The 27,673-nt window shown below is 38.0% G+C and overlaps 1 protein-coding gene across 1 annotated transcript in view; it reads right to left on the bottom strand.

The window, feature by feature from the left end:
- The window catches only part of LOC128661205 (cytochrome P450 2C38), a 233,922-nt gene that overhangs the window by 164,175 nt on the left and 42,074 nt on the right, over positions 1-27,673 (bottom strand). The window contains exon 2 of the mRNA XM_053715461.1: positions 17,956-18,139. Coding sequence (XP_053571436.1) covers positions 17,956-18,139 — 184 coding nt within the window. The remainder of the gene's footprint in view (positions 1-17,955; positions 18,140-27,673) is intronic.

Here is a 27,673-nt window from a genome sequence, read left to right as displayed (position 1 = left end):
GGCAAAACTTGTTTGGCCTTTGGTTCTTATCTGCAGTAAAAATCTTTCAGCTAGATTACGAGTTGTGCGTTAGGGTAAAAAAGCAGCGTTAAGAGGTCCTAACGCTGCTTTTTTACGCCTGCTGCTATTACGAGTCTTGAAGGTTTAGGGTCAGCACACACTTCTTTGGCCTTACCGAAAAACAACTTACGTAAACTTCGTAAAGTCTTTTTTTTTATGGGACTTCCATAGCACTGTTATTACGAGTCTGTCTTGGGAGGCCAAAAAGTGAGCGGTACACCCTACCCCGTCAAGAGTCCTAATGCATTTAAAAGTCAGTAGTTATGAGTTTTATGGTACAAAGCTGTAACATAAAACTCATAACTAAAGTGCTAAAAAGTACACTAACACCCATAAACTACCTATTAACCCCTAAACTGAGGCCCTCCCGCATCGCAAACACTAATCTGCTGCCCCAACATCGCCGCCACCTACATTATATTTATGAACCCCTAATCTGCTGCCCCAACATCGCCGCCACCTACATTATATTTATTAACCCCTAATCTGCCGCCCCCAATGTCGCCGCCACCTACCTACACTTATTAACCCCTAATCTGCTGCCCCCGACAATTAAATACAATTACATAAATTAAATTAAATTAAATTAGCTAAAGCACAAAAAAAACCCCACTAAATTACAGAAAATCATAAACAAATTACAAGATATTTAAACTAATTACACCTAATCTAATAGCCCTATCAAAATAAAAAAAAGTCCCCGCAAAATAAAAAAAAATCCCTAGCCTAAACTAAACTTCCAATAGCCCTTAAAAGGGCCTTTTGCGGGGCATTGCCCCAAAGTAATCAGCTCTTTTACCTGTAAAAAAAATACAAACAACCCACCCAACAGTAAAACCCACCACCCACACAACCAACCCCCCAAATAAAATACTATCTAAAAAAAACTAAGCTCCCCATTTGGATGGGCATTGCCCTTAAAAGGGCAGTTAGCTCTTTTGCAGGCCCAAAGTCCCTAACCTAAAAATAAAACCCACCCAATACACCCTTAGAAAACCTAACACTAACCCCCTGAAGATCGACTTACTGTTCTGAAGATCCGACATCCATCCTCAAGGAAGCGGCAGAAGTCTTCATCCAACCGGGTCGAAGTCCTCAACGAAGCCGGGAGAAGTCTTCATCCAAGCCAGGCGAAGTGGTCCTCAAGATGGGCAGAAGTCTTCATCCAGACGGCATCTTCTATCTTCATCCATCCGGCGCGGAGCGTGTCCATCTTCAAGACATCAAACGCGGAGCATCCTCTTCATCCGACGACTAAAGACGAATGAAGGTACCTTTAAGTGACGTCATCCAAGATGGCGTCCCTTAGATTCCAACTTTTTTTTCCCCATAGACATCCCCTGTTCCAATCAGCCAATAGAATGCAAGCTCAATCCTATTGGCTGATTGGAATTCTATCAGCCAATCGGAATTAAGGTAGAAAAAATCTTATTGGCTGATGCAATCAGCCAATAGGATTGAAGTTCAATCCTATTGGCTGATCCAATCAGCCAATAGGATTGAGCTTGCATTCTATTGGCTGATTGGAACAGGGGATGTCTATGGGGAAAAAAAAGTTATGTTTATACCTCACACACTAACATAAACCCCAAGTCTAAACACCCCTAATCCACCACCCCGACATTGCCAACACCTAAATAAAGTTATTAACCCCTAATCTGCCACTCCCGACATGGCCGTCAAAAATAAAAGTTATTAACCCCTATTCCGCCGCTCCCCGACATCACTGCAACTAATTAAAGTTATTAACCCCCTATTCCGCCACTCCCCAACATCGCTGCCACTAATAAAAGTTATTAACCCCTATTCCGACGCTCCACGAAAACGACGTCACTATAAAAAATGTATTAACCCCTAAACCTCTGGCCTCCCACATCACTGCCACTAAATAAACCTATTAACCCCTAAACCGCCAGCCCCCCACATCCCAAAAAAATAAATTAATCTATTAACCCCTAAACCTAACAACCCCCTAACTTTATATTAAAATTACAATATCTCTATCTTAAAATAAATAAATATAAACTATAAATTAACCTAACATAACTATTATACTAAACTATTGTACTCAAATTACAATAACTACTAATTAAAAAACTAAATTACACATTTAAAAAAAAACAACATAATTTATGTATGAACTTACCTTATAAATTAATTTCTTTCATATTGGCAAGAGTCCATGAGCTAGTGACGTATGGGATATACAATCCTACCAGGAGGGGCAAAGTTTCCCAAACCTCAAAATGCCTATAAATACACCCCTCACCACACCCACAATTCAGTTTTAACGAATAGCCAAGTAGTGGGGTGATAGAAAAAGGAGCAAAAAGCATCAAAGAAAGGAACTGGAAATATAATTGTGCTTTATACAAAAAAACATAACCACCATAAAAAGCGTGGGTCTCATGGACTCTTGCCAATATGAAAGAAATTAATTTATCAGGTAAGTTCTTACATAAATTATGTTTTCTTTCATGTAATTGGCAAGAGTCCATGAGCTAGTGACGTATGGGATATTAATACCCAAGATGTGGAACTCCACAGAAGAGTCACTAGAGAGGGAGGGATAAAAATAAAAACAGCCAATTTCCACTGAAAACATTAAATCCACATCCAAAAAAATAAGTTTTTCTCATAATTGAAAACAAAAACCTTAAAACATAAGCAGAGGAATCAAACTGAAACAGCTGCCTGAAGAACCTTTCTACCAAAAACTGCTTCTGAAGAGGCAAAGACATCAAAACGGTAGAATCTAGTAAATGTATGCAAAGAAGACCAAGTTGCTGCTTTGCAAATCTGATCAACTGAAGTTTCATTCTAAAAAGCCCACGAAGTGGAGACTGATCTAGTAAAATGAGCTTTGATTCTCTGAAGCGGGGCCTGACCCGACTCCAAATTAGCCTGATGAGTCAAAAGCTTTAACCAGGGGGGGGCGGAGCCAACTACTGAGGCAGCTAGACGTGTTCCTGTGCAGCTCCGGGCTCTTAGATATAAGTATTGGATTTAATCAATATATAAAGAGCCCAAACTTTGCTTATATTATTTTAGAAAACTAACTTTATTCATCATATACTTCCTGAAGCTGAAGATACCCTGCTTAATGAGCACAACACTACTCTTTACTTTCAAGCCACGCCACGTGGAGTTACCAGCCAGCACTTATACTCCAGCGGCACTGCTGATATGGAAGCCCTAGAATTGTGGGAGCAACGTACCCAGCAGCTATTGGAATGGCACTTTAAGAGTCTGAATGATGATTTAACGTCGCTACTATATACCCTTACTTCACGGATGAACCATGCAGCTGAGAGCGCTGACACTGTACAGTGTGTCGGTAGCTGCGAGGCGCTTGCTGACATGGAGTGTGCTGAACTTTGTGGGGTGGATCGCCTATCAGACCTTCCCCTTCTACTATCTATGCCGGTGAAACTGGAACCCGGGGAGACACAGTGCTCGGTTACTATGAGCCCACATGCTGAGACGCCATCTCCGGCCTTACCGACTCACAAAAATCCTCTGGCCCAACTCCAAGCTGTCACACCGATGCTTGGAAATTGCCCCCTAGTGTTGGCCACCACGCGAAGTCCGGCTACATTTAACCCATCCCCTGGTGTGGAATCTCTCTATGCTAGTGCCCGATTTCAGCGTGTAAGTCCTCAGCTTTACAATGGCACTTACCTTTCTGTGTGCCGCGGAGAACCCTTCGGTTCATTGTGCAGCCAGCCTTACTACAAGAACTGGTGTCGGTTGAGCGATCGGCTGACTCAGTGCGACGTTACCCTTCAGGGTTGAACTCTACTGCTCAGACATTGCCTTTTACGGTTTTGCAGAGACAAGCTTGTATAATAGTTTACACTGTACAATGGTTTAATAGTTTACACTGTATGATGGACTCTCCACTATATTATAGTTTTACATATGGTTGCATGTTGGCTGACTCTTTTTTTTTATATATAGACGCACAACTCTGGGAAGGTTTACAGTGACTATATAAATATATTATGAGACATTGCCTAGCTCTAAACAGACTATACACCTTCTTACATTATTAAATACTTTATGGTTATTATGTCATCTTTAAATCTATATACTACCATTTTACTGAGGCATTTAAGGTGTAGCTTGTTTAACCTCATCTCCTGATAGACTTCCTTCAATATGTTAGTCTAACTACATATGGCTTTAGGTATGTCTTAAATAACCCCTTAGTTTATAAGGTAAGGATATAATCACCATTTTCACACTAATATACAGCCTACCTTATGCGAACTTATAATGAAGTTTTTGTCTATCTAGTTGTTTCTGCTTTATGTACCTACATATTCTTCGCCACCATATAGTCTACTAAGCTACCTATGGAAATGTATAAAAGTCTTTAACAATTGAAGTTATGTGCCTACTTGACTATTATCATGGTAGATGGACCCTAGGGTTATATCATAGCCATGGTTTAAAAAACTTTTCTATGTCTCCCATGCTATGACCTTATCTAATGCTTACTATGATTATAAGTCTGCTGCCCTAACTTTACCCACACTCTATTGCAGCCTGTTCACAAGGTTCATCTAAGATTGTTGCATATAGTTGGATACTTACTACAGATTTTCTAATGGCCCCTGATATACCAAATTTCCACAGAACTGTGTATGTCCACTTATTATCATAAATCAATTATGCAGACATTTAAGTATATCATAAGTCACAGGATACTGATTAGTTCTCCCAGGTTGTGCCATACCCACAACTTAACCTAGCCTATATGTCATATTTTATACAGTTTAAAATTATATACAATAATTGCTTTGCATGTCTAAACGATGGCAGAAGTTTTTGTAGACTATTTATTGATGTTGTTTATATGTATTTTACAACAGTTACCATATATGAGGAGCTTGAACATTTACCCTCTCAATGCCTAGTGGGTCTGCCTGTTGTGCTCAAATATACAGATTGGGTGTCTCTACTAAGCTATTGTAATAAGGATAAGGCTTTCTGGCTTCTTGTTTCTAATAGCTCTACAATTGCGTTCTTAAATGCTGAAATGTACTTCTATTTGTTTATAGATTAATATGAGCTGCTCCTCTGAAACTTTATGTAATCCCTGTTCTGTTTGGTGCTTCGCCTATAGCAGATCTTATACTCCTTGAGATGTGGGGGACAGTTTAAATAGGGTGTGTGCCTGCTGCCGGGTATAGGGCCCGTGCCTAGGCAGCAGGAGCATACTAAAGTTTTTTTAGCGTTTGTTCTCCCTGTAGGAACCATCCCCCTATAGCAATTGCATTTATACTTTTCTGCATACCCGAATATCTCTTCAGTCCACATGTGTAATTCTTTGGGGTGAGGAGACGCTTCCCTGTTCACATATTTTCAAGGACAAGATCCCCTTAGATAACTAGCTATTAATGATAATACCTAATAGGTTTGAGCCTGCCTGAAGTCCACAAAACTGCCTTATCCTGATTGAAAATCAGAAAAGGAGACTCACAAGAAAGAGCAGATAATTCGGAAACTCTTCTAGCAGAAGAGATAGCCAAAAGGAACACTTTCCAAAAAAGTAGTTTAATATCCAAAGAATAAATTGTTAGAAAGTAGAGGTGAGCGCCAGACAGGCTGAGGAGGGGGAAGGAAGCACCAATTGGGCTGAGAGTGCACAGATGAAAAAAATAGCGTTTAAAAACGGTGGTTATGATAATGGTTAAAATTATGGTTAAAATTATAATTATAGAATTTATTCCACACAGTTGTTTAAAATAACAGTGAATTTCTCATAAGACATATACAATAATAACAAATCATGGATCCATGTTACAATAAAGATAAAAATAAAATAAAATTAAGCTGATACACTCAATGAACGGATGATAATGGGATAACTTAATAAGCCTAGTGTCCTATTGTAGAAGGTGCACCATTGGTGCAGTCCAGATTGTGATATATACTCTTAAGGATGTATATAGAAGGTCGTTATCCAATCATAGTCTTGATAAAGGCCAGGAGTACATGGCCGAAACGCGTCACTGATTTGAGTAAGTCTAATACTGATATATTAACTGAACTGATATATTAACTGAACAGTTTGTATATATTATAGATATATTAACTGAACAGTTTGTATATATTATAGTATTGTTTGTTTTCTTTACAGGTTTTTTCACAGTATAACTTGTTTTATATTGCATCAACACTGAGTCACTATTCCATTGCACAGAAATCACTACATCACATTGGACACTTTGGATTACTTTTGATATTACTTATTTTGCTACAACATTTTTTTTTTGGAGGACTTTCACTTTTTGTATTTTGTATTTTATATTTTTTATTTTTTGAATATATATTTTTTGCAACACCAAGCGATCACAATTAAATCACATTTTTTGAAGCACTGGACATCTTTTGGATATTGGACACAGATTAAGACACTTTCTTTTGTCACACAAAAAATTTCTATGATTGGATAAAGACCATCTATATACATCCTTAAGAGTATATATCACAATCTGGACTGCACCAATGGTGCACCTTCTACAATAGGACACTAGGCTTATTAAGTTATCCCATTATCATCCGTTCATTGAGTGTATCAGCTTAATTTTATTTTATTTTTATCTTTATTGTAACATGGATCCATGATTTATTATTATTGTATATGTCTTATGAGAAATTCACTGTTATTTTAAACAACTGTGTGGAATAAATTATATAATTATAATTTTAACCATTATCATAACCACCGTTTTTAAACGCTATTTTTTTCATCTGTGCACTCTCAGCCCAATTGGTGCTTCCTTCCCCCTCCTCAGCCTGTCTGGCGCTCACCTCTACTTTCTAACAATTTATCTTTACATTGGGTACACTAGGGTACCCGCTGAGGAGAGCTAGAGGTATCCCCTATCCCTATTCCCCTAATCTGTTTTTTGCGCAGGATATACATCCCATCTTAATATCCAAAGAATGCATAGGCTCAAAACGAGGAGCCTGTAAAGCCTTCAAAACCAAATTAAGACTCCAAGGAGGAGAGATTGATTTAATGACAGTCTTGATATGGACCAAAGTCTGCACAAAACAGTGAATATCAGAAAGCTTAGCAATCTTTCTGTGAAAAAAAAAACGAAAGAGCAGAGATTTGTCCTTGCAAGGAACTTGCAGACAAACCCTTATCCAAATCATCCTGAAGGAACTGAAAAATTCTAGGAATTCTAAAAGAAAGCCAGGAGAATTTATGAGAAGAACACCATGAAATATAAGTCTTCCAAACTCGATAACAAATCTTCCTAGAAACAGATTTACGAGCCTGTAACATAGTATTAATCACTGAGTCAGAGAAACCTCTATGACTAAGCACTAACCATTCAATTTCCATACCTTCAAATTTAACGATTTGAGATCCTGAAAAATGGTCCTTGAGACAGAGGGTCTGGTCTTAAAGGAAGTGGCTAAGGTTGGCAACTGGACATCCAGACAAGATCTTGGTGATCTTGGAGATCACTCTTGGAAGAAGAACTAGAGACGGGAAGATATAAGCAGGTTGGTAAAACCAAGGAACTGCTAACACATCCACTGACTCCGCCTGAGGATCCCTGGACCTGGACAAGTACCTGGGAAGTTTCTTGTTTAGATGGGAAGCCATCAGATCTATTTCTGGAAGATCCCACATCTGAACAATCTGAAAAAACACATCTGGATGGAGAGACCACTCCACCGGATGTAAAGTCTGACGGCTGAGATAATCCGCTTCCCAATTGTCTGCACCTGGGATATGTACAGCAGAAATTAGACAAGAGCTAGATTCCGCCCAAGAAAGTATCCAAGATACTTCTTTCATAGCTAGGGGACTGTGAGTCCCACCCTGATGATTGACATATGCCACAGTTGTGATATTGTCTGTCTGAAAACGAATGGTTCTCTCTTCAAGAGAGGCCAAACCTGAAGAGCCCTGAAAATAGCACAGAGTTCTAAAATATTGATTGGTTACCTCACCTCTTGAGGTTTCCAAACCCCTTGTGTTGTCAAAGATCCCCAGACAGCTCCCCAACCTGAAAGACTTGCATCTGTTGTGATTACAGTCCAGGTTGAACAAACAAAAGAGGCCCCTTGAACTATATGATGGTGGTCTAACCACCAAGTCAGAGAGAGTCGAACATTGGGATTTAAGGATATTAACTGTGATATCTTTGTATAATCCCTGCACCATTGTTTCAGCATCCAAAACTGGAGAGTTTTCATATGAAAACGAGCAAAGGGGATTGCGTCCAATGCTGCAGTTGTGAGACCTTAAACTTCCATGCATCCATCATTCCACTAAAGGGAATGATTGAGACTGAAGGTTCCGACAAGCTGAAACCAATTTTATTCGTCTCTTGTCTGTTAGAGACAGAGTCATGGACACTGAATCTATCTGGAAACCTAAAAAGGTGATATCTTATCTGAGGAATCAAGGAACTTTTTGGCAAATTGATCCTCCAACCATGTCTTTGAAGAAACAACACTAGTTGATTTGTGTGAGATTCGGCAGAATGTAAAGACTGAGCTAGTACCAAGATTTCGTCCAAATAAGGAAACACTGCAATACCCTGCTCCCTGATTACAGAGAGAAGGGCACAGAGAACCTTTGAAAAAATTATTGGAGCTGTCGCTAGGCCAAATGGAAGAGTGACAAATTGGTAATGCTTGTCTAGAAAAGAGAATCTCAGAGACCGATTGTTATATCATTCCTCTCACCTGTACCTTTAATGAGGTGTAGGGCTAAATCCTTTATAAGCTTCCTTCCTCATCAGTCTAATTGCTTGTTATTTTGTAAGCAAGTCCTCATGTTAGGAAGCTCTCCTGACAAGCTCTCATTGTTGATTTTGTAAGATCTCCAAATAATTGTTTTTCTTGTCTGCAATCCGTCATTACAACTCTAACTTTTACCCCAGAGTATTTCCGGATCTCTCTCCTGTTCAGTCATTTTAACTACAATCCTCCCAGCTGACTCCTGAACCAGATCCTGACACTGCACAAACCTCCTCTGCAAGTCTCCCTTATCCAGTACCTGTTCACCGGCTTGTCTGCTCCCTCACTGCTTGTTTTTCCGGAACTCTGCTAAGGACTGTGTCTGTTGTTATTTCTATTAACTCCTGCATCACCAGTTGTCTCCCTCATTACACCTCCCCAGTTAGACTTTTGTTCTTACTTATAATCCTACCTATTCATTCTCAAATCATTTATCAGTGTTCTAACAGACTTAGAAGTGTTAGTCTCTATCACTTATCAATTCACACTCCTGAGTCTGTGATAACAAATTGCTACATGTGGTTACTGTTTCTTTCTAAGCATAAGCTACAGTATCTCACTCTGTTAGCTACAGCTATACCCTTACACCAATTATGCATACCATATTATACAAAGATTTACTATTTTAAGTTCTGCATATTTGATTCATTACAGTTATCTGACTAACCCTGACATAATAACAAGCCACACTATGGATCTAGCAGAACTTTCTGATCACGTGGTTAACCTCTCGCAGAAAGTCGACCTCTTCACTCAAGGGTTAAGAGAATTGCAGGTGGAGAATTAGACACTACGTGACATCATTAAAGGTACAGCAACGATAAAACATGCATGCCCAGAAACAGTGCATGAACCTATAGTTTCCTTACCAGAGGTATTTTCAGCTGACAGAAGTCATTTTAGGGATTTCCAAAATGCCTGCTCATTACTTTTTACAATGAAGCCAAAAACCTACAGTACAGACAGACAGAAAGTACTCACTGTAATATCTTTTTTTAAGAGCCCAACCTAGGACCTGGGCTAATAGTTATTATGAACAGAATGACCCGATTCTAGATTCCTTACAGGCCTTTTTTCAAGCAATGGCACTCCTTTATGATGATCCATGTAAGCAAATAACATCAGAAACCCAGATGTGAGCCTTGAGACAAGGAAAGAGACCTGTAGAGGACTATATAGCAGAGTTTAAAAGATTATCCAAGGATACTCAGTGGAATAATATTTCACTTAGAAACCAGTTTCGTCTTGGTTTGTCTGAAACACTCAAAGATGAACTCTCAAGATTAGTAATTCCTGAAGCTTTGGATAACCTAATATCTCTAGCTATTCAAATTGACCGTCGCATCAGAGAGAGAAAAAAGGAGAAATTCTCTTATGATTCACTAGCCATACGACTAGTGCAAAGAAGTACACGACCTACCAAGCCCACAGAAGAGGCTATGGAAGTGGGGTTCATTAGAGGACCACTTAAGTCAGAGGAGAAACTGAGAAGGAAGGTAAATAATCTCTGCCTCTACTGTGCTTCTAAGCTCCACGAAGTGAAGGACTGCTCAAATCTCGCTAGAAACAAAAAAGGTAAGCAAATTGAACTACCTTCTAGCATTACTACATATAGTCAGGACAATACTTACTATGTACTGCCTCTCTCCCTACAGTGGGATCGTCATCAGATGTTGCTGAAGGCCGTTATTGATTCCGGTACTTCAGGAAACTTTATAGATTTAAGTATTGTGTGCAAAAATAAAATACCCATAATTAAAAAGGAACTTCTGGGGGGGGCGGAGCCTATAGCTGTTGCGGCAGGAAGTTTATGTGCAGAGCTCCTGGACTCAATCAACTTTTTTGGAAGTAACTTCTAAATTTCACCTACTTTTTTCTAACATGCTAAGCTAAAACACCTTGTCTGACCAGAGAGGAGCCTGAGATTAACTAGAATAGTTAGCATAAAATGGACATGCCTATGTTCCTCAGTTAACTTCACAGAGACCAGCCACGAGGTCAGGAGGCCTCACTGCCTGTGTTGTTAGGGCTGCCACATACATACCCCCCCAGGTCCCTGGGTAACCAAACCAGTTCAGTAGTAGCTGGCCAATTGTATATTATTTACAATCATCAGCTGTAAGACCATATTACCAAGTGACATGGAAATGACCACAGCGTTCATCATGGAACTTACTGAGCCCCTAGACCTGCATCAAGCGGCCCTTATGGCATCTATAACAGAAGCCTTTGATTCACTTTGCATGGCTGCACGACAGTTGAGTAACAGAACCACACTCAATATGGAGCCCCATGTGAGGGAAAATGACACCCGGTCTCAGAACCTATGGAGGCCCGCAAGCCCCTACAACCAGTCAGTGGATAGTGAGGCGGTAATAGCGGGAACTACACAGTCACAAATAAGAACCGATGCATTCGCTCCTTTAAATGCTCCTGTGGAGATTGCTCTTCCTGACTACGGAGACGGTTGGATGGATTATTCTCAGAGAGAGACACTTGTTGCCGGGATAAGCGGGGCTCCTAACGACAGTTATGCTCACTGCGTTGTACCCACAGCTTTGCTACCCACAGGATCGGGGTGCTAAACTACAGAGAGCCTGGCGGTCCCTGGAATGCTTGATAGTGCCTCCATAACCGAAACGCCTGTCAGCGTGTCAGCCCGACAGAGTTTTCCCAGAGCTAATCTCGAACCCGAGGTTAGTGGAAATGGCGGTTTCACAGCCCGCACTGCAACCCTGAGTACAACAGAACTATGTGTTGCCCTTTTGCTGATGAGCAATGACCACATTTTGTCATTAGACTTGAGAGTGGAAGATAGTAAGCAGGGAAACATTTGTGTTGACGCACTTGGCTTCTGCCGGCATTTTGTCACTGGGGGCTCCCGTACACGGTCATGCATAAGCCTGCCTCCTTCTGAGCTGAAACGGTTTGCAAACTCAACTGACAGACACGGAGTGGGGTAAATATGATGGACGATCCGGGAATACAGACTTAACCTAAGCATATGTTATGTTTGTCAGTAATCCCGCTTTTGAGTCTGGACCTTTAGTAGTAAAAACACTGTATACTGTCTGCTCAGTCCCCAACAAGTCACTTACAAGCTTGAGGGGCAGATATAGTATGTGGGGGATCTCAGGGCACGGGACTCATCTGTTGCTTGGTGATTGTTTTTCTTGTCTGCAATCCGTCATTACAGCTCTAACTTTTACCCCAGAGTATTTCCGGATCTCTCTCCTGTTGCACGCCAGACAGCTGAGCTGCTGTTCAGTTATTCTAACTACAATCCTCCCAGCTGACTCCTGAACCGGATCCTGACGCTGCACAAACCTCCTCTGCAAGTCTCCCTTATCCAGCACCTGTTCACCGGCTTGTCTGCTCCCTCACTTGCCAGGTATTTTCGTTATTGCTTCTCATCTACAAAATGTATACATTTCAGCTGCTTGTTTTTCTGGAACTCTGCTAAGGACTGTGTCTGTTGTTATTTCTATTAACTCCTGCATCACCAGTTGTCTCGCTCATTACACCTCCCCAGTTAGACTTTTGTTCTTACTTATAATCCTACCTATTCGTTCTCAAATCATTTATCAGTGTTCTAACAGACTTAGAAGTGTTAGTCTCTATCACTTATCAATTCACACTCCTGAGTCTGTGATAACAAATTGCTACATGTGGTTACTGTTTCTTTCTAAGCATAAGCTACAGTATCTCACTCTGTTAGCTACAGCTATACCCTTACACCAATTATGCATACCATATTATACAAAGATTTACTATTTTAAGTTCTGCATATTTGATTCATTACAGTTATCTGACTAACCCTGACACTGATAGTGATCTGGATAAATCGGAATATGAAGATATGCATCCTGTAAGTCTATCATGGACATATAATGACCTTGCTGAACAAAAGGCAGAATAGTCCTTATAGTCACCATTTTGAAAGTTGGCACTCTTACAAAACGATTCAAAATTTTCAGATCCAGAACTGGTCTGAATGAATTTTCTTTCTTTGGGACAATGAATAGATTTGAATAAAACCCCAGACCCTGTTCCTGAAACGGAACTGGTATGATTACCCCTGAAAGCTCTAGATCTGAAACACAATTCAGAAAAGCCTGAGCCTTCACTGGATTTGCTGGAACGCATGAGAGAAAAAATCTTCTCACAGGAGGTCTAACTCTGAATCCTATTCGATACCATTGAGAGAATACTCTGAATCCAATATTTTTGGACAGAATCTGCCCAAATGTTTTTGAAAATTTTTTATCTGCCCCCCACCAGCTGAGCTGGAATGAGGGCCATACCTTCATGCAGATTTGGGGGCTGGCTTTGGTTTCTTAAAAGGCTTGGATTTATTCCAACTTGAAGAAGGTTTCCAATTGGAACCAGATTCTTTGGGGGGAGGATTTGGTTTATGTTCCTTATTCTGTCGAAAAGAACAAAAACAATTAGAAGCTTTAGATTTACCCTTAGATCTTTTATCCTGAGGTAAAAAAACTCCCTTCCCCCAGTGACAGTTGAAATAATTGAATCCAACTGAAAACCAAATAAATTGTTACCTTGGAAAAAAAGAGATAGTAATCTAGACTTACATACCATGTCAGCATTCCAATACTTGAGCCACAAAGCTCTTCTAGCTAAAATAGCTAAAGACATAGATTTAACATCAATTTTGATGATATCAAAAATAGCATCACAGATAAAATGATTACCATTTTGAAGCAAGCAAGCAATGCTAGACAAATCAGGATCTGTTTCCTGTTGCGCTAAGCTTTCCAACGAGAAAGTTGATGCAGCTGCAGCATCAGTCATAGAAATGGTAGGCCTGAGAAGATAGCTAGAACATAAATAAGCTTTCCTTAGATAAGATTCAAGCTCTATCTAAAGGATCCTTAAAAGAAGTACTATCTTCCATAGGGATAGTAGTACATTTGGCAAGAGTAGAAATAGCCCCATCAACTTTTGGGATTTTTTCCCAAAATTCCAATCTGACTGCTGGCAAAGAATACAACTTTTTAAACCTAGAAGAAGGAATAAAAGAAGTACCAGGCCTATTCCATTCCTTTGAAATCATATCAGAAATAGCATCAGGAACTGGAAAAACCTCTGGAGTAACCACAGGAGGTATATAAACAGAATTTAAACGTTTACGAGTTTTAGTATCAAGATGACTAGTTTCCTCAATATCCAAAGAAATTAATACCTCTTTTCACAAGGAATGAATATACTCCATCTTAAAGAGATAAGTAGATTTGTCAGTGTCAATATCTGAGGTAGGATCTTCTGAATCAGATAGATCCTCATCAGAGGAGGATAATTCAGTATATTGTCGGTCATTTGAAATTTCATCAACCTTCTAAAAAGTTTTAAAAGATCTTTTACGTTTATTAGAAGGCGGAATAGCAGACAAAGCCTTCTGAATCGCATCAGCAATAAAATCTTTTATTTTCACAGGGATATCATGTACATTAGATTCTGAAGGAACAGCAGGCATTGTACTAGTACTGATGGATACATTATCTGCATGTAAAAGCTTATCATGACAACTGTTACATACTAAAGATGGAGATATAATCTCCGCTAACTTACAACAGATACACTTATCTTTGGTAGAACTGTTATCAGGCAACAGGGATCATACAGTGGTTTCTGAGACAGGATCAGATTGAGACATCTTGCAAATGTAAGAGAAAAAACAATATATAAAGTAAAATAAAGTAAATATATATCCTTATAAGGCAGTTTCAGAAATGGGAAAAAAAATGCAAACAGCATAGCCCTGTGAGCATAGAAAAAGGCAAGAGGCATATCGGAAGTGGGGTTTAAATAATTAAATTATTTGGCGCCAAGTATGACGCGCAACACAAAATTAAATTTTTTGGCGCTAACAACATCCGGAAATGATGCAACTCGCGTCATGGCAGATGCAACCTTGTGCAAGGAGACCTTACGTCAACTAAGACGTCAGAAATTATGAATTTGCTTCACTGAACATACCTTCGCACCAAAAAAATTCTTGCGCCAATAATGACACAATAAATATCAGCATTTTGCGACCTTGCAAGCCTTATTTTGCCTGCGAAAATTAATGAAAAGCAGTCAATTTTGAAGTAAAGACTATACCCCAGGTAAGAAATAATAACTTCCTAGACATGTTTTGCCAATTTTGAAACTGAAAGTCTGCAAAAGGAAATATACATAAACCTGACTCATGGCAAATATAAGTACGATACATATATTTAGAACTTTACATTAATACATAAAGTGCCAACATACTAAGTATGAAAACATACTTACTGAAAGACACCCATCCACATATAGCAGATAGCCAAACCAGTACTGAAACAGTTATCAGTAGAGGTAATGGAATATGAGAGTATATCGTCGATCTGAAAAGGGAGGTAGGAGATAAATCTCTATGACCGATAACAGAGAACCTATGAAAAGATTTCCCACGAAAAAAAACATAGAATTCAATAGGTAAAACTCCCTTCACATCCCTCTGACATTCACTGTACTATGAGAGGAATCGGGCTTCAAAATGCTGAGAAGCGCATGTCACAGAAGAAAATCAAGCACAAACTTACTTCACCACCTCCATAGGGAGGCAACGTTTGTAAAAACTGAATTGTGGGTGTGGTGAGGGGTGTATTTATAAACATTTTGAGGTTTGGGAAACTTTGCCCCTTCTGGTAGGATTGTATATACCATATGTCACTAGCTCATGGACTCTTGCCAGTTACATGAAAGAAACTAACACTACTAAAAAAATTTAAGTCTAAAATTACAAAAAATAAAAAATACTAAATTATGAAAAATAACAAACGAAATTATTAAAAATAAAAACAATTACACCTAATCTAATAGCCCTATAAAAATAAAAAAGCCCCCCCAAATAAAAAATCCCCTAGCCTACAATAAACTACCTATCTTAAAAGGGCCTTTTGTAGGGCATTGTCCTAAAGAAATCTTTTACCTGGAAAAAATACAAAGACCCCCAACAGTAAAACCCACCACCCAACCAACCCCCCAAAATAAAAAAACCTAACTCTAACAAAAACCTAAGCTATCCATTGCCTTGAAAAGGGCATTTGTATGGGCATTGCACTTAAAAGGGCATTCAGCTCTTTTACATTGCCCTGAAAAGGGCATTCAGCTCTTTTACCTAAAGCCCAAAACCCTAATCTAAAAAAGTCCGGACATCCATCCTCATCCAGGTGGCGAGAAGTCTTCATCCAGACGGCATCTTCTATCTTCATCCCGGCAGCATCTTTTATCTTCATCCCGGCGGCGCAGAGCAGATCCATCCTTGAAGACATCCGGCTCGAAGTGTCCTCTTCATACGGTCACCGCCATACAATGGATCTTCAATGCAAGGGAACCTTTTCAAAATGTCGTCCCTTGCATTCCTATTGGCTGATTTGATTCTTGAAATTCAAATCAGCCAATGGGATAAGAGCTACTGAAATCCTATTGGCTGTTCAAAACAGCCAATAGGATGAGAGCTACTGAAATTCTATTGGCTGATTTTAATAGCTGATTTGAATTTGGGTGGGTTTTTTTTTCTTTAGATTAGGGTTTGGGCTTTAGGTAAAAGAGCTGAATGCCCTTTTAAGGGCCATGCACATACAAATGCCCTTTTCAGGGCAATGGGTAGCTTAGTTTTTTTTTAGAGTTAGGATTTTTATTTTGGGGAGTTGGTTGGGTGGTCGGTTTTACTGTTGGGGGGGTCTTTGTATTTTTTTACAGGTAAAAGAGCTGATTTCTTTAGGGCAATGCCCTACAAAAGGCCCTTTTAAGGGCTATTGGTAGTTTATTGTAGGCTAGGGGTTTTCTTTATTTGCGGGGGGCTTTTTTATTTTTATAGGGCTATTACATTAGGTGTAATTGTTTTTATTTTTGATCATTTCATTTGTTATTTTTTGTAATTTAGTATTTTTTATTTTTTTTAATTTTAGACAAATTTTTTTAGAAGTGTCAGTTTTTTTTAATTTAGTTTTTCAATTGGTAGTTATTTTAATTTTAGTATAATAGTTTAGTATAATAGTTGTTATGTTAATTTGTAGTTTAAACTTAGTTTTTTTTTATTTCACAAGTAAGTTTTTATTTATTTTAAGATAGGGATATTGTAATTTGGCGATGTGGGATGGCTGGCGGTTTAGGGGTTAATAGGTTTATTTAGTAGTGGCGATGTGGGGGGCTGGCAGTTTAGGGGTTAATAGGTTTAGTTACTGGCGGCAGCATCATGGAGCGGCTGAATAGGGGTTAATAACTTTATTATAGTGGCGGAGATGTGGGCAGGCGGCAGATTTATGTAGTGTTTGCGATGCGGGAGGGCCTCATTTATGGGGTTAATAGGTAGTTTATGGGTGATAGTGTACTTTGTAACACTTTAGTTATGAGTTTTGTGAAAAATTTTTGTTACACAAAATCCATAACTACTGCTCTCAAATTGGGGTATCGTGTTGGTATAGGCTGTAACGCAAGCATTTTAGTCTGACCACACAACCTGTAATACCTGCACTATGGAAATGGCACTCAAGAATGACATTTTTTTGTGTGCAAGATTGACGTTGCGTTACAGGCTAAAATGCTTGCGGTATAGCTATACCGACAAGACTCATGGCTGCGTTACTGTTTTTACGCTGAAATTAACATTTTTTCAGCATTAAAACCATAACGCAAAAATCTAGCCGTTTGTGTTTTTAGTATATATTGAGGAAATATGTAGACCTGCAGCAAAGCAGAACCTGAAATGATTTACACCAGAGGAATGGGGTAATGTTTTACCGTTCTATCTATTGTAACATTTCTTTGTAGCCTTAGTTGTCGGAAACCGTTTCATTGTACACAGTTTGTCTTAGCCATTTAAAAGTATATAAATTCACAACTGCAGATCTTTTGTTGTGAGTAAGAAATATAATTAGCTGTACGATGACTGGGTGTGATTGGGGTATTTGAGTGACTAAAGGGCAAATAAACTATTTATATGCGATACACAAAATATTTTGCAGCTAATTTTTTGAATCATTAACTGATTGGATGCCAGAAAGGGTTAATGCATTGTTACAACAAAAACTGATCAGAGTGTACCCACTGCCCGTTATGCCCTGGTACCTCTGGGTAATGTCTGGTAGCTGATCCCTTGATGACGTATTGGGGGGTCCCCAGGAGAGGCCATGGGGAGGGTCCTGGGGGGAGGGAACTGTACCTCTTCTTCTTCAGCCACATTGAGGAGACGAAGAGAACAAACAAGAGGAAAAAAACAGAATTCACCAGTAACGAGAACAAATCCATTATCCTGTAAAACATAGAATTACAATGTTGTAAGTTACTTATATAGCAAGTAAAATTGTTTGTAAATACCAGCTCTATGATCCTCAACAAAAAAATGGGGAGCAGTTTATTGACCATAATTTATATAAATATTGTGCACATTTATTTAATGTTTATGTTGTTACAGAACACTTGTTCCTATTATTCATTTTAGAACTGTGGCTAAAAAGGTATTATTTATAGGTATACATCTTCCATATTATTGTACATACACAAGATCAACCAGGGACTGACCGCATCTGATGCACTTTGTCTACTGCCTTAATCCATAATGCTTTCTTCAACATTATAAATGATGTATTTAACAGGGGTCAAATCTGATTGGCTAAAAACAGACACATGACTGTAACACTTCTCAAATATTTTAAGGAGGAAAATGACAAAATAAATAGTTTTATATTACAATCCATTATCAGCTAAGCCTCTCATATTAAAGCAATATAAAGCAAGTAAAGCAATCTATAAATAAATATTAAACAACCCTTAGTGAATTTAGAATTTTCGGTTACAAAGCACAGAATGTTGGTATAAATTACATATTATATGCTGTCGGTACAATACGGTCCCTAATATAAACATAGTCTCTAACACAAATAAACATTATTTCATCCCATAGGTAAATTGGTTCAACATATCATGGTACAGAAATACAACGGCCCCTTAGTACATTTTGTAATGATAATAAGCAATGGGTGAAATGAACCTCTTATATTACAAAACCATAGCAATTCTTTGTAAATGAGTTATAAAACCAAATGAACTAGGGCATTATGGATATAGTAGATACATTGGCAGGATGGTTTATTGATATCAGTGTAAAACTGCTGCTCTACTTATTTAAACTGCAGTGAATTGAGAAAAAAGCATTTTCCAGTTTTGAGTGATTTTGGCCTAGAATCAAAGAGAACTGTATAGGAAATTAATATTTCATAGAAGAAAGGGGTTGCAACATGTAAGATCTATTGCCCCACTGAAGCAAAGAGGAAGCGGACTAGGGATTTTTTATTTAGATGATTTAAAATTTGTGAGATCACATCTCCAAAAAAGGTAGAAATAAACGAGAAACTGTACAAAGGAGGCTACTAAATGGTACATGGTCTAAAATATAAAATGTACAAAGCAAGACTCTGTAATGTAAATATGTATAGTTTAGAGGAGAGAAGGGAAGGAGTGAAAGCATTTTCCTAAGAAAACAGTACCATGTAATATGTGTAGACTTGATGAGACATGCATAAGGCTATCCTAAGTAATATGTAATAGTAATATGTGTAAACTTGATAGGACATGCATAAGGCTATACTAAGTAATAAGTAACATATAATATGTGTAGACTTGATAGGACATGCATAAGGCTATACTAAGTAATAAGTAACATATAATATGTGTAGACTTTATGGGACATGCAAAAGGCTATCCTAAGTAATAAGTAACAGTAATATGTGTAGACTTGATGGGACATGCATAAGGCTATCCTAAGTAATAAGTAAAAGTAATATGTGTAGACTTGATAGGACATGCATAAGGCTATACTAAGTAATAAGTAACATATAATATGTGAAGACTTTATGGGACATGCAAAAGGCTATCCTAAGTAATAAGTAACAGTAATATGTGTAGACTTGATGGGACATGCATAAGGCTATCCTAAGTAATAAGTAACATGTAATATGTGTAGACTTGATGGGACATGCATAAGGCTATCCTAAGTAATAAGTAACAGTAATATGTGTAGACTTTATGGGACATGCATAAGGCTATCCTAAGTAATAAGTAACAGTAATATGTGTAGACTTTATGGGACATGCAAAAGGCTATCCTAAGTAATAAGTAACAGTAATATGTGTAGACTTGATGGGACATGCATAAGGCTATCCTAAGTAATAAGTAACATGTAATATGTGTAGACTTGATGGGACATGCATAAGGCTATCCTAAGTAATAAGTAACATGTAATATGTGTAGACTTGATGGGACATGCATAAGGCTATCCTAAGTAATAAGTAACAGTAATATGTGTAGACTTGATGGGACATGCATAAGGCTATCCTAAGTAATAAGTAACATGTAATATGTGTAGACTTGATGGGACATGCATAAGGCTATCCTAAGGAAACAGTAACATGTAATATGTGTAGACTTGATGGGACATACATAAGGCTATCCTAAGGAAACAGCAACATGTAATATGTGTAGACTTGATGGGACATACATAAGGCTATCCTAAGTAATAAGTAACATATAATATGTGTATACTTGATGGGACATGCATAAGGCTAGCCTAAGGAAACAGTAACATGTAATATGTGTAGAATGGATAGGACATGAATAAGGCTATCCTAAGGAAACAGTAACATGTAATATGTGTAGACTTGATGGGACATGCATAAGGCTATCCTAAGGAAACAGCAACATGTAATATGTGTAGACTTGATAGGACATACATAAGGCTATCCTAAGTAATAAGTAACATGTAATATGTGTATACTTGATGGGACATGCATAAGGCTAGCCTAAGGAAACAGTAACATGTAATATGTGTAGAATGGATAGGACATGCATAAGGCTATCCTAAGGAAACAGTAACATGTAATATGTGTAGACTTGATGGGACATGCATAAGGCTATCCTAAGGAAACAGCAACATGTAATATGTGTAGACTTGATGGGACATACATAAGGCTGTCCTAAGGAAACAGTAACATGTAATATGTGTAGACCTGATGGGACATGCATAAGGCTATCCTAAGGAAACAGTAACATGTAATATGTGTAGGCTTGATGGGACATGCATAAGGTTATCCTAAGTAATAAGTAACAGTAATATGTGTAGACTTGATGGGACATGCATAAGGCTATCCTAAGTAATAAGTAACAGTAATATGTGTAGACTTGATGGGACATGCATAAGGCTATCCTAAGTAATAAGTAACATGTAATATGTGTAGACTTGATGGGACATGCATAAGGCTATCCTAAGGAAACAGTAACATGTAATATGTGTAGACTTGATGGGACATGCATAAGGCTATCCTAAGGAAACAGTAACATGTAATATGTGTAGACTTGATGGGACATGCATAAGGCTATCCTAAGGAAACAGTAACATGTAATATGTGAAGACTTGATGGGACATACATAAGGCTATCCTAAGTAATAAGTAACATGTAATATGTGTAGACTTGATGGGACATGCATAAGGCTATCCTAAGGAAACAGTGACATGTAATATGTGTAGACTTGATGGCATGTACATAAGGTTATCCTAAGCAATAAGTAACAGTAATATGTGTAGACTTGATGGGACATGCATAAGTCTATCCTAAGGAAACAGTAACATATAATATGTGTAGACTTGATGGGACATGCATAAGGCTATCCTAAGAAAACAGTAACATGTAATATGTGTAGACTTGATGGGACATGCATAAGGTTATCCTCAGGAAGCAGTAACATGTAATATGTGTAGACTTGATGGGACATGCATAAGGCTATCCTAAGGAAACAGTAACATGTAATATGTGTAGACTTGATGGGACATGCATAAGGCTATCCTAAGGAAACAGTAACATGTAATATGTGTATACTTGATGGGACATGCATAAGGCTATCCTAAGGAAACAGTAACATGTAATATGTGTAGACTTGATAGGACATGCATAAGGCTATCCTAAGGAAACCGTAACATGTAATATGTGTAGACTTGATGGAACATGCATTAGGCTATCCTAAGGAAACATTAACATGTAATATGTGAAGACTTGATAGGACATGCATAAGGCTATCCTTAGTAATAAGTAACATGTAATATGTGAGGACTTGATGGGACATGCATAAGCCTATCCTAAGTAATCAGTAACATGTAATATGTGTAGACTTGATGGGACATGCATAAGGCTATCCTAAGAAAACAGTAACATGTAATATGTGTAGACTTGATGGGACATGCATTAGGCTATCCTAAGGAAACAGTAACATGTAATATGTGTAGACTTGATGGGACATGCATAAGGCTATCCTAAGGAAACAGTAACATGTAATATGTGTAGACTTGATGGGACATGCATAAGGCTATCCTAAGGAAACAGTAACATGTAATATGTGTAGACTTGATGGGACATGCATAAGGCTATCTTAAGGAAACAGTAACATGTAATATGTGTAGACTTGATGGGACATGCATAAGGCTATCCTAAGTAATAAGTAACATGTAATATGTGTAGACTTGATGGGACATGCATAAGGCTATCCTAAGGAAACAGTAACATGTAATATGTGTACACTTTATGTGACATGCATAAGGTTATACTAAGTATTAAGTAACATGTAATATGTGTAGACTTGATGGGACATGCATAAGGCTATCCTAAGGAAACAGTAACATATAATATGTGTAGACTTGATGGGACATACATAAGGCTATCCTAAGGAAACAGTAACGTAATATGTGTAGACCTGATGGGACATGCATAAGGCTATCCTAAGAAAACAGTAACATGTAATATGTGTAGACTTGATGGGACATGCATAAGGCTATCCTAAGGAAACAGTAACATGTAATATGTGTAGACTTGATGGGACATGCATAAGGCTATCCTAAGGAAACAGTAACATATAATATGTGTAGACTTGATGAGACATGCATAAGGTTATCCTAAGTAATAAGTAACAGTAATATGTGTAGACTTGATGGGACATGCATAAGGCTATCCTAAGAAAACAGTAACATGTAATATGTGTAGACTTGATGGGACATGCATAAGGCTATCCTAAGGAAACAGTAACATGTAATATGTGTAGACTTGATGGGACATGCATAAGGCTATCCTAAGGAAACAGTAACATATAATATGTGTAGACTTGATGAGACATGCATAAGGTTATCCTAAGTAATAAGTAACATGTAATATGTGTAGACTTGATGGGACATGCATAAGGCTATCCTAAGGAAACAGTAACATATAATATGTGTAGACTTGATGGGACATGCATAAGGCTATCCTAAGAAAACAGTAACATGTAATATGTGTAGACTTGATGGGACATGCATAAGGTTATCCTAAGGAAACAGTAACATGTAATATGTGTAGACTTGATGGGACATGCATAAGGCTATCCTAAGGAAACAGTAACATGTAATATGTGTAGACTTAATGGGACATGCATAAGGCTATCCTAAGGAAACAGTAACATGTAATATGTGTATACTTGATGGGACATGCATAAGGCTATCCTAAGGAAACAGTAACATGTAATATGTGTAGACTTGATAGGACATGCATAAGGCTATCCTAAGGAAACAGTAACATGCAATATGTGTAGACTTGATGGGACATGCATAAGGCTATCCTAAGGAAACAGTAACATGTAATATGTGAAGACTTGATAGGACATGCATAAGGCTATCCTTAGTAATAAGTAACATGTAATATGTGAGGACTTGATGGGACATGCATAAGCCTATCCTAAGTAATCAGTAACATGTAATATGTGTAGACTTGATGTGACATGCATAAGGCTATCCTAAGAAAACAGTAACATGTAATATGTGTAGACTTGATGGGACATGCATTAGGCTATCCTAAGGAAACAGTAACATGTAATATGTGTAGACTTGATGGGACATGCATAAGGCTATCCTAAGGAAACAGTAACATGTAATATGTGTAGACTTGATGGGACATGCATAAGGCTATCCTAAGGAAACAGTAACATGTAATATGTGTAGACTTGATGGGACATGCATAAGGCTATCCTAAGTAATAAGTAACATGTAATATGTGTAGACTTGATGGGACATGCATAAGGCTATCCTAAGGAAACAGTAACATGTAATATGTGTACACTTTATGTGACATGCATAAGGTTATATTAAGTAATAAGTAACATGTAATATGTGTAGACTTGATGGGACATGCAAAAGGCTATCCTAAGGAAACAGTAACATGTAATATGTGTAGACTTGATGGGACATACATAAGGCTATCCTAAGGAAACAGTAACGTAATATGTGTAGACCTGATGGGACATGCATAAGGCTATCCTAAGAAAACAGTAACATGTAATATGTGTAGACTTGATGGGACATGCATAAGGCTATCCTAAGGAAACAGTAACATGTAATATGTGTAGAATTGATGGGACATGCATAAGGCTATCCTAAGGAAACAGTAACATATAATATGTGTAGACTTGATGAGACATGCATAAGGTTATCCTAAGTAATAAGTAACAGTAATATGTGTAGACTTGATGGGACATGCATAAGCCTATCCTAAGTAATCAGTAACATGTAATATGTGTAGACTTGATGGGACATGCATAAGGCTATCCTTAGTAATAAGTAACATGTAATATGTGTAGACTTGATGGGACATGCATAAGGCTAGCCTAAGGAAACAGTAACAAGTAATATGTGTGACATGCATAAGGCTATCCTAAGGAAACAGTAACATATAATATGTGTAGACTTGATGAGACATGCATAAGGTTATCCTAAGTAATAAGTAACAGTAATATGTGTAGACTTGATGGGACATGCATAAGCCTATCCTAAGTAATCAGTAACATGTAATATGTGTAGACTTGATGGGACATGCATAAGGCTATCCTTAGTAATAAGTAACATGTGATATATGTAGACTTGATGGGACATGCATAAGGCTAGCCTAAGGAAACAGTAACAAGTAATATGTGTGACATGCATAAGGCTATCCTAAGGAAACAGTAACATATAATATGTGTAGACTTGATGGAACATGCATAAGGTTATCCTAAGTAATAAGTAACAGTAATATGTGTAGACTTGATGGGACATGCATAAGCCTATCCTAAGTAATCAGTAACATGTAATATGTGTAGACTTGATGGGACATGCATAAGGCTATCCTAAGAAAACAGTAACATGTAATATGTGTAGACTTGATGGGACATGCATAAGGCTATCCTAAGGAAACAGTAACATGTAATATGTGTAGACTTGATCGGACATGCATAAGGCTATCCTAAGGAAACAGTAACATGTAATATGTGTAGACTTGATGGGACATGCATAAGGCTATCCTAAGTAATAAGTAACATGTAATATGTGTAGACTTGATGGGACATGCATAAGGCTATCCTAAGGAAACAGTAACATGTAATATGTGTAGACTTGATGGGACATGCATAAGGCTATCCTAAGGAAACAGTAACATGTAATATGTGTAGACTTGATGGGACATGCATAAGGCTATCCTAATGAAACAGTACCATGTAATATGTGTAGGCTTGATGGGACATGCATAAGGCTATCCTAATGAAACAGTTACATGTAATATGTGTAGACTTGATGGGACATGCATAAGGCTATCCTAAGGAAACAGTAACATGTAATATGTGTAGACTTGATGGGACATGCATAAGGCTATCCTAAGGAAACATTAACATGTAATATATGTAGACTTTATGGGACATGCATAAGGCTATCCTAAGGAAACAGTAACATGTAATATGTGTAGACTTGATGGGACATGCATAAGGCTATTCTAATTAAACAGTAGCATGTAATATGTGTAGACTTGATGGGACATGCATAAGGCTATCCTAAGGAAACAGTAACATGTAATATGTGTAGACTTGATGGGACATGCATAAGACTATACTAAGTAATAAGTAACAGTAATATGTGTATGCTTGATATGCCTTTTTATTTCTTATCTGCCGTCAAATTCTATTGGCTAGATTACGAGTTGTGCGTTAGGCTTAAAATGCAGCGTTGGATGGTCCTAACGCTGCTTTTTAATGCCCGCTGGTATTACGAGTCTTGCAGGTACAGGTGTACCGCTCACTTTTTTGGCCAGACTTGGCAATACCGCAAATCCACTTACGTAAATTGTGTATCCTCTTTTTTCAATGAGACTTGCATAGCGCCGGTATTACGAGTCAGCCAAAAAGTGAGCGGTAGACCCTCTCCTGTCAAAACTGGTACCGCATTTTAAAGTCAGTAGTTAAGAGTTTTACACTACAACCGTACAACGCCGTAGCATAAAACTCTTAACTAAAGTGCTAAAAAGTACACTAACACCCATAAACTACCTATTAACCCCTAAACCGAGGCCCTCCCGCATCGCAAACACTAAAATACATTTTTTAAACCCTAATCTGCCGCACCGGACATCGCCGCCACTATAATAAATATATTAAACCCTAAACCGCTGCACTCCCGCCTCGAAAGCATTAGTTAAATATTATTAACCCCTAATCTGCCGTCCCTAACATCGCCCACACCTACCTACATTTATTAACCCCTAATCTTCCGCCCCCTACGTCACCACCACTATACTAAAGTTATTAACCCCTAAATCTAAGTCTAACCCTAACACCCCCTAACTTAAATATAAATAAAATAAATCTAAATAAAAATAACTATCATTAACTAATTTTTTCCTATTTAAAACTAAATACTTACCTGTAAAATAAGCCCTAAAATAGCTACAATATAACTAATAGTTACATTGTAGCTAGCTTAGGGTTTATTTTTATTTTACAGGCAAGTTTGTATTTATTTTAACTAGGTAGAATAGTTACTAAATAGTTATTAACTATTTAATAAATACCTAGCTAAAATAAATACAAATTTACCTGTAAAATAAAACCTAATCTAAGTTACACTACCACCTAACACCACACTATAATTAAATTATTTCCCTAAATTAAATACAATTAAATACAATTAAATAAAATTAGCTAAAGTACAAACAAAAACAAACACTAAATTACAGAAAATAATAAACAAATTACAAGATTTTTAAAATAATTACACCTTATCTAATCCCCTAACAAAATAAAAAAGCCCCCCAAAATAAAAAAAAGCCCTACCCTACACTAAATTACAAATAGCTCTTAAAAGGGCCTTTTGCAAGGCATTGCCCCAAAGTAATCAGCTCTTTTACCTGTAAAGAAAATTACAAATCCCCCCCAACATTAAAACCCACCACCCACACAACCAACCCTATTCTACAACCCACCCAATACCCCCTTAAAAAAACCTAACACTAACCCCTTGAAGATCACCTTACCGGGAGAAGTCTTCATCTAACCGGGGCGAAGTCCTCAATGAAGCCGGGAGAAGTCTTCATCCAAGCCGGGCGAAGTGGTCCTCTAGACGGGCAGAAGTCTTCATCCAGACGCCATCTTCTATCTTCATCCATCCGGCGCGGAGCGGGTCCATCTTCAAGACATCCGACGCAGAGCATCCTCTTCATCTGACGGCTAACACTGAATGAAGGTTCCTTTAAATGACATCATCCAAGATGGCGTCCCTTTAATTCCGATTGGCTGATAGAATTCTATCAGCCAATCGGAATTAAGGTAGAAAAAAATCCTATTGGCTGATACAGTCAGCCAATAGGATTGAGCTGGCATTCTATTGGCTAATTGGAACAGCCAATCGAATGCCAATTCAATCCTATTGGCTGATTGGATCAGCCAATAGGATTGAACTTCAATTCTATTGGCTGAT

This window comes from Bombina bombina, chromosome 5 (genome assembly GCF_027579735.1).
Source record: "Bombina bombina isolate aBomBom1 chromosome 5, aBomBom1.pri, whole genome shotgun sequence".
Taxonomy (NCBI): domain Eukaryota; kingdom Metazoa; phylum Chordata; class Amphibia; order Anura; family Bombinatoridae; genus Bombina; species Bombina bombina.
Note: the sequence above shows the minus strand (reverse complement) of the source record. Positions and strands in the feature narration are given on the sequence as shown.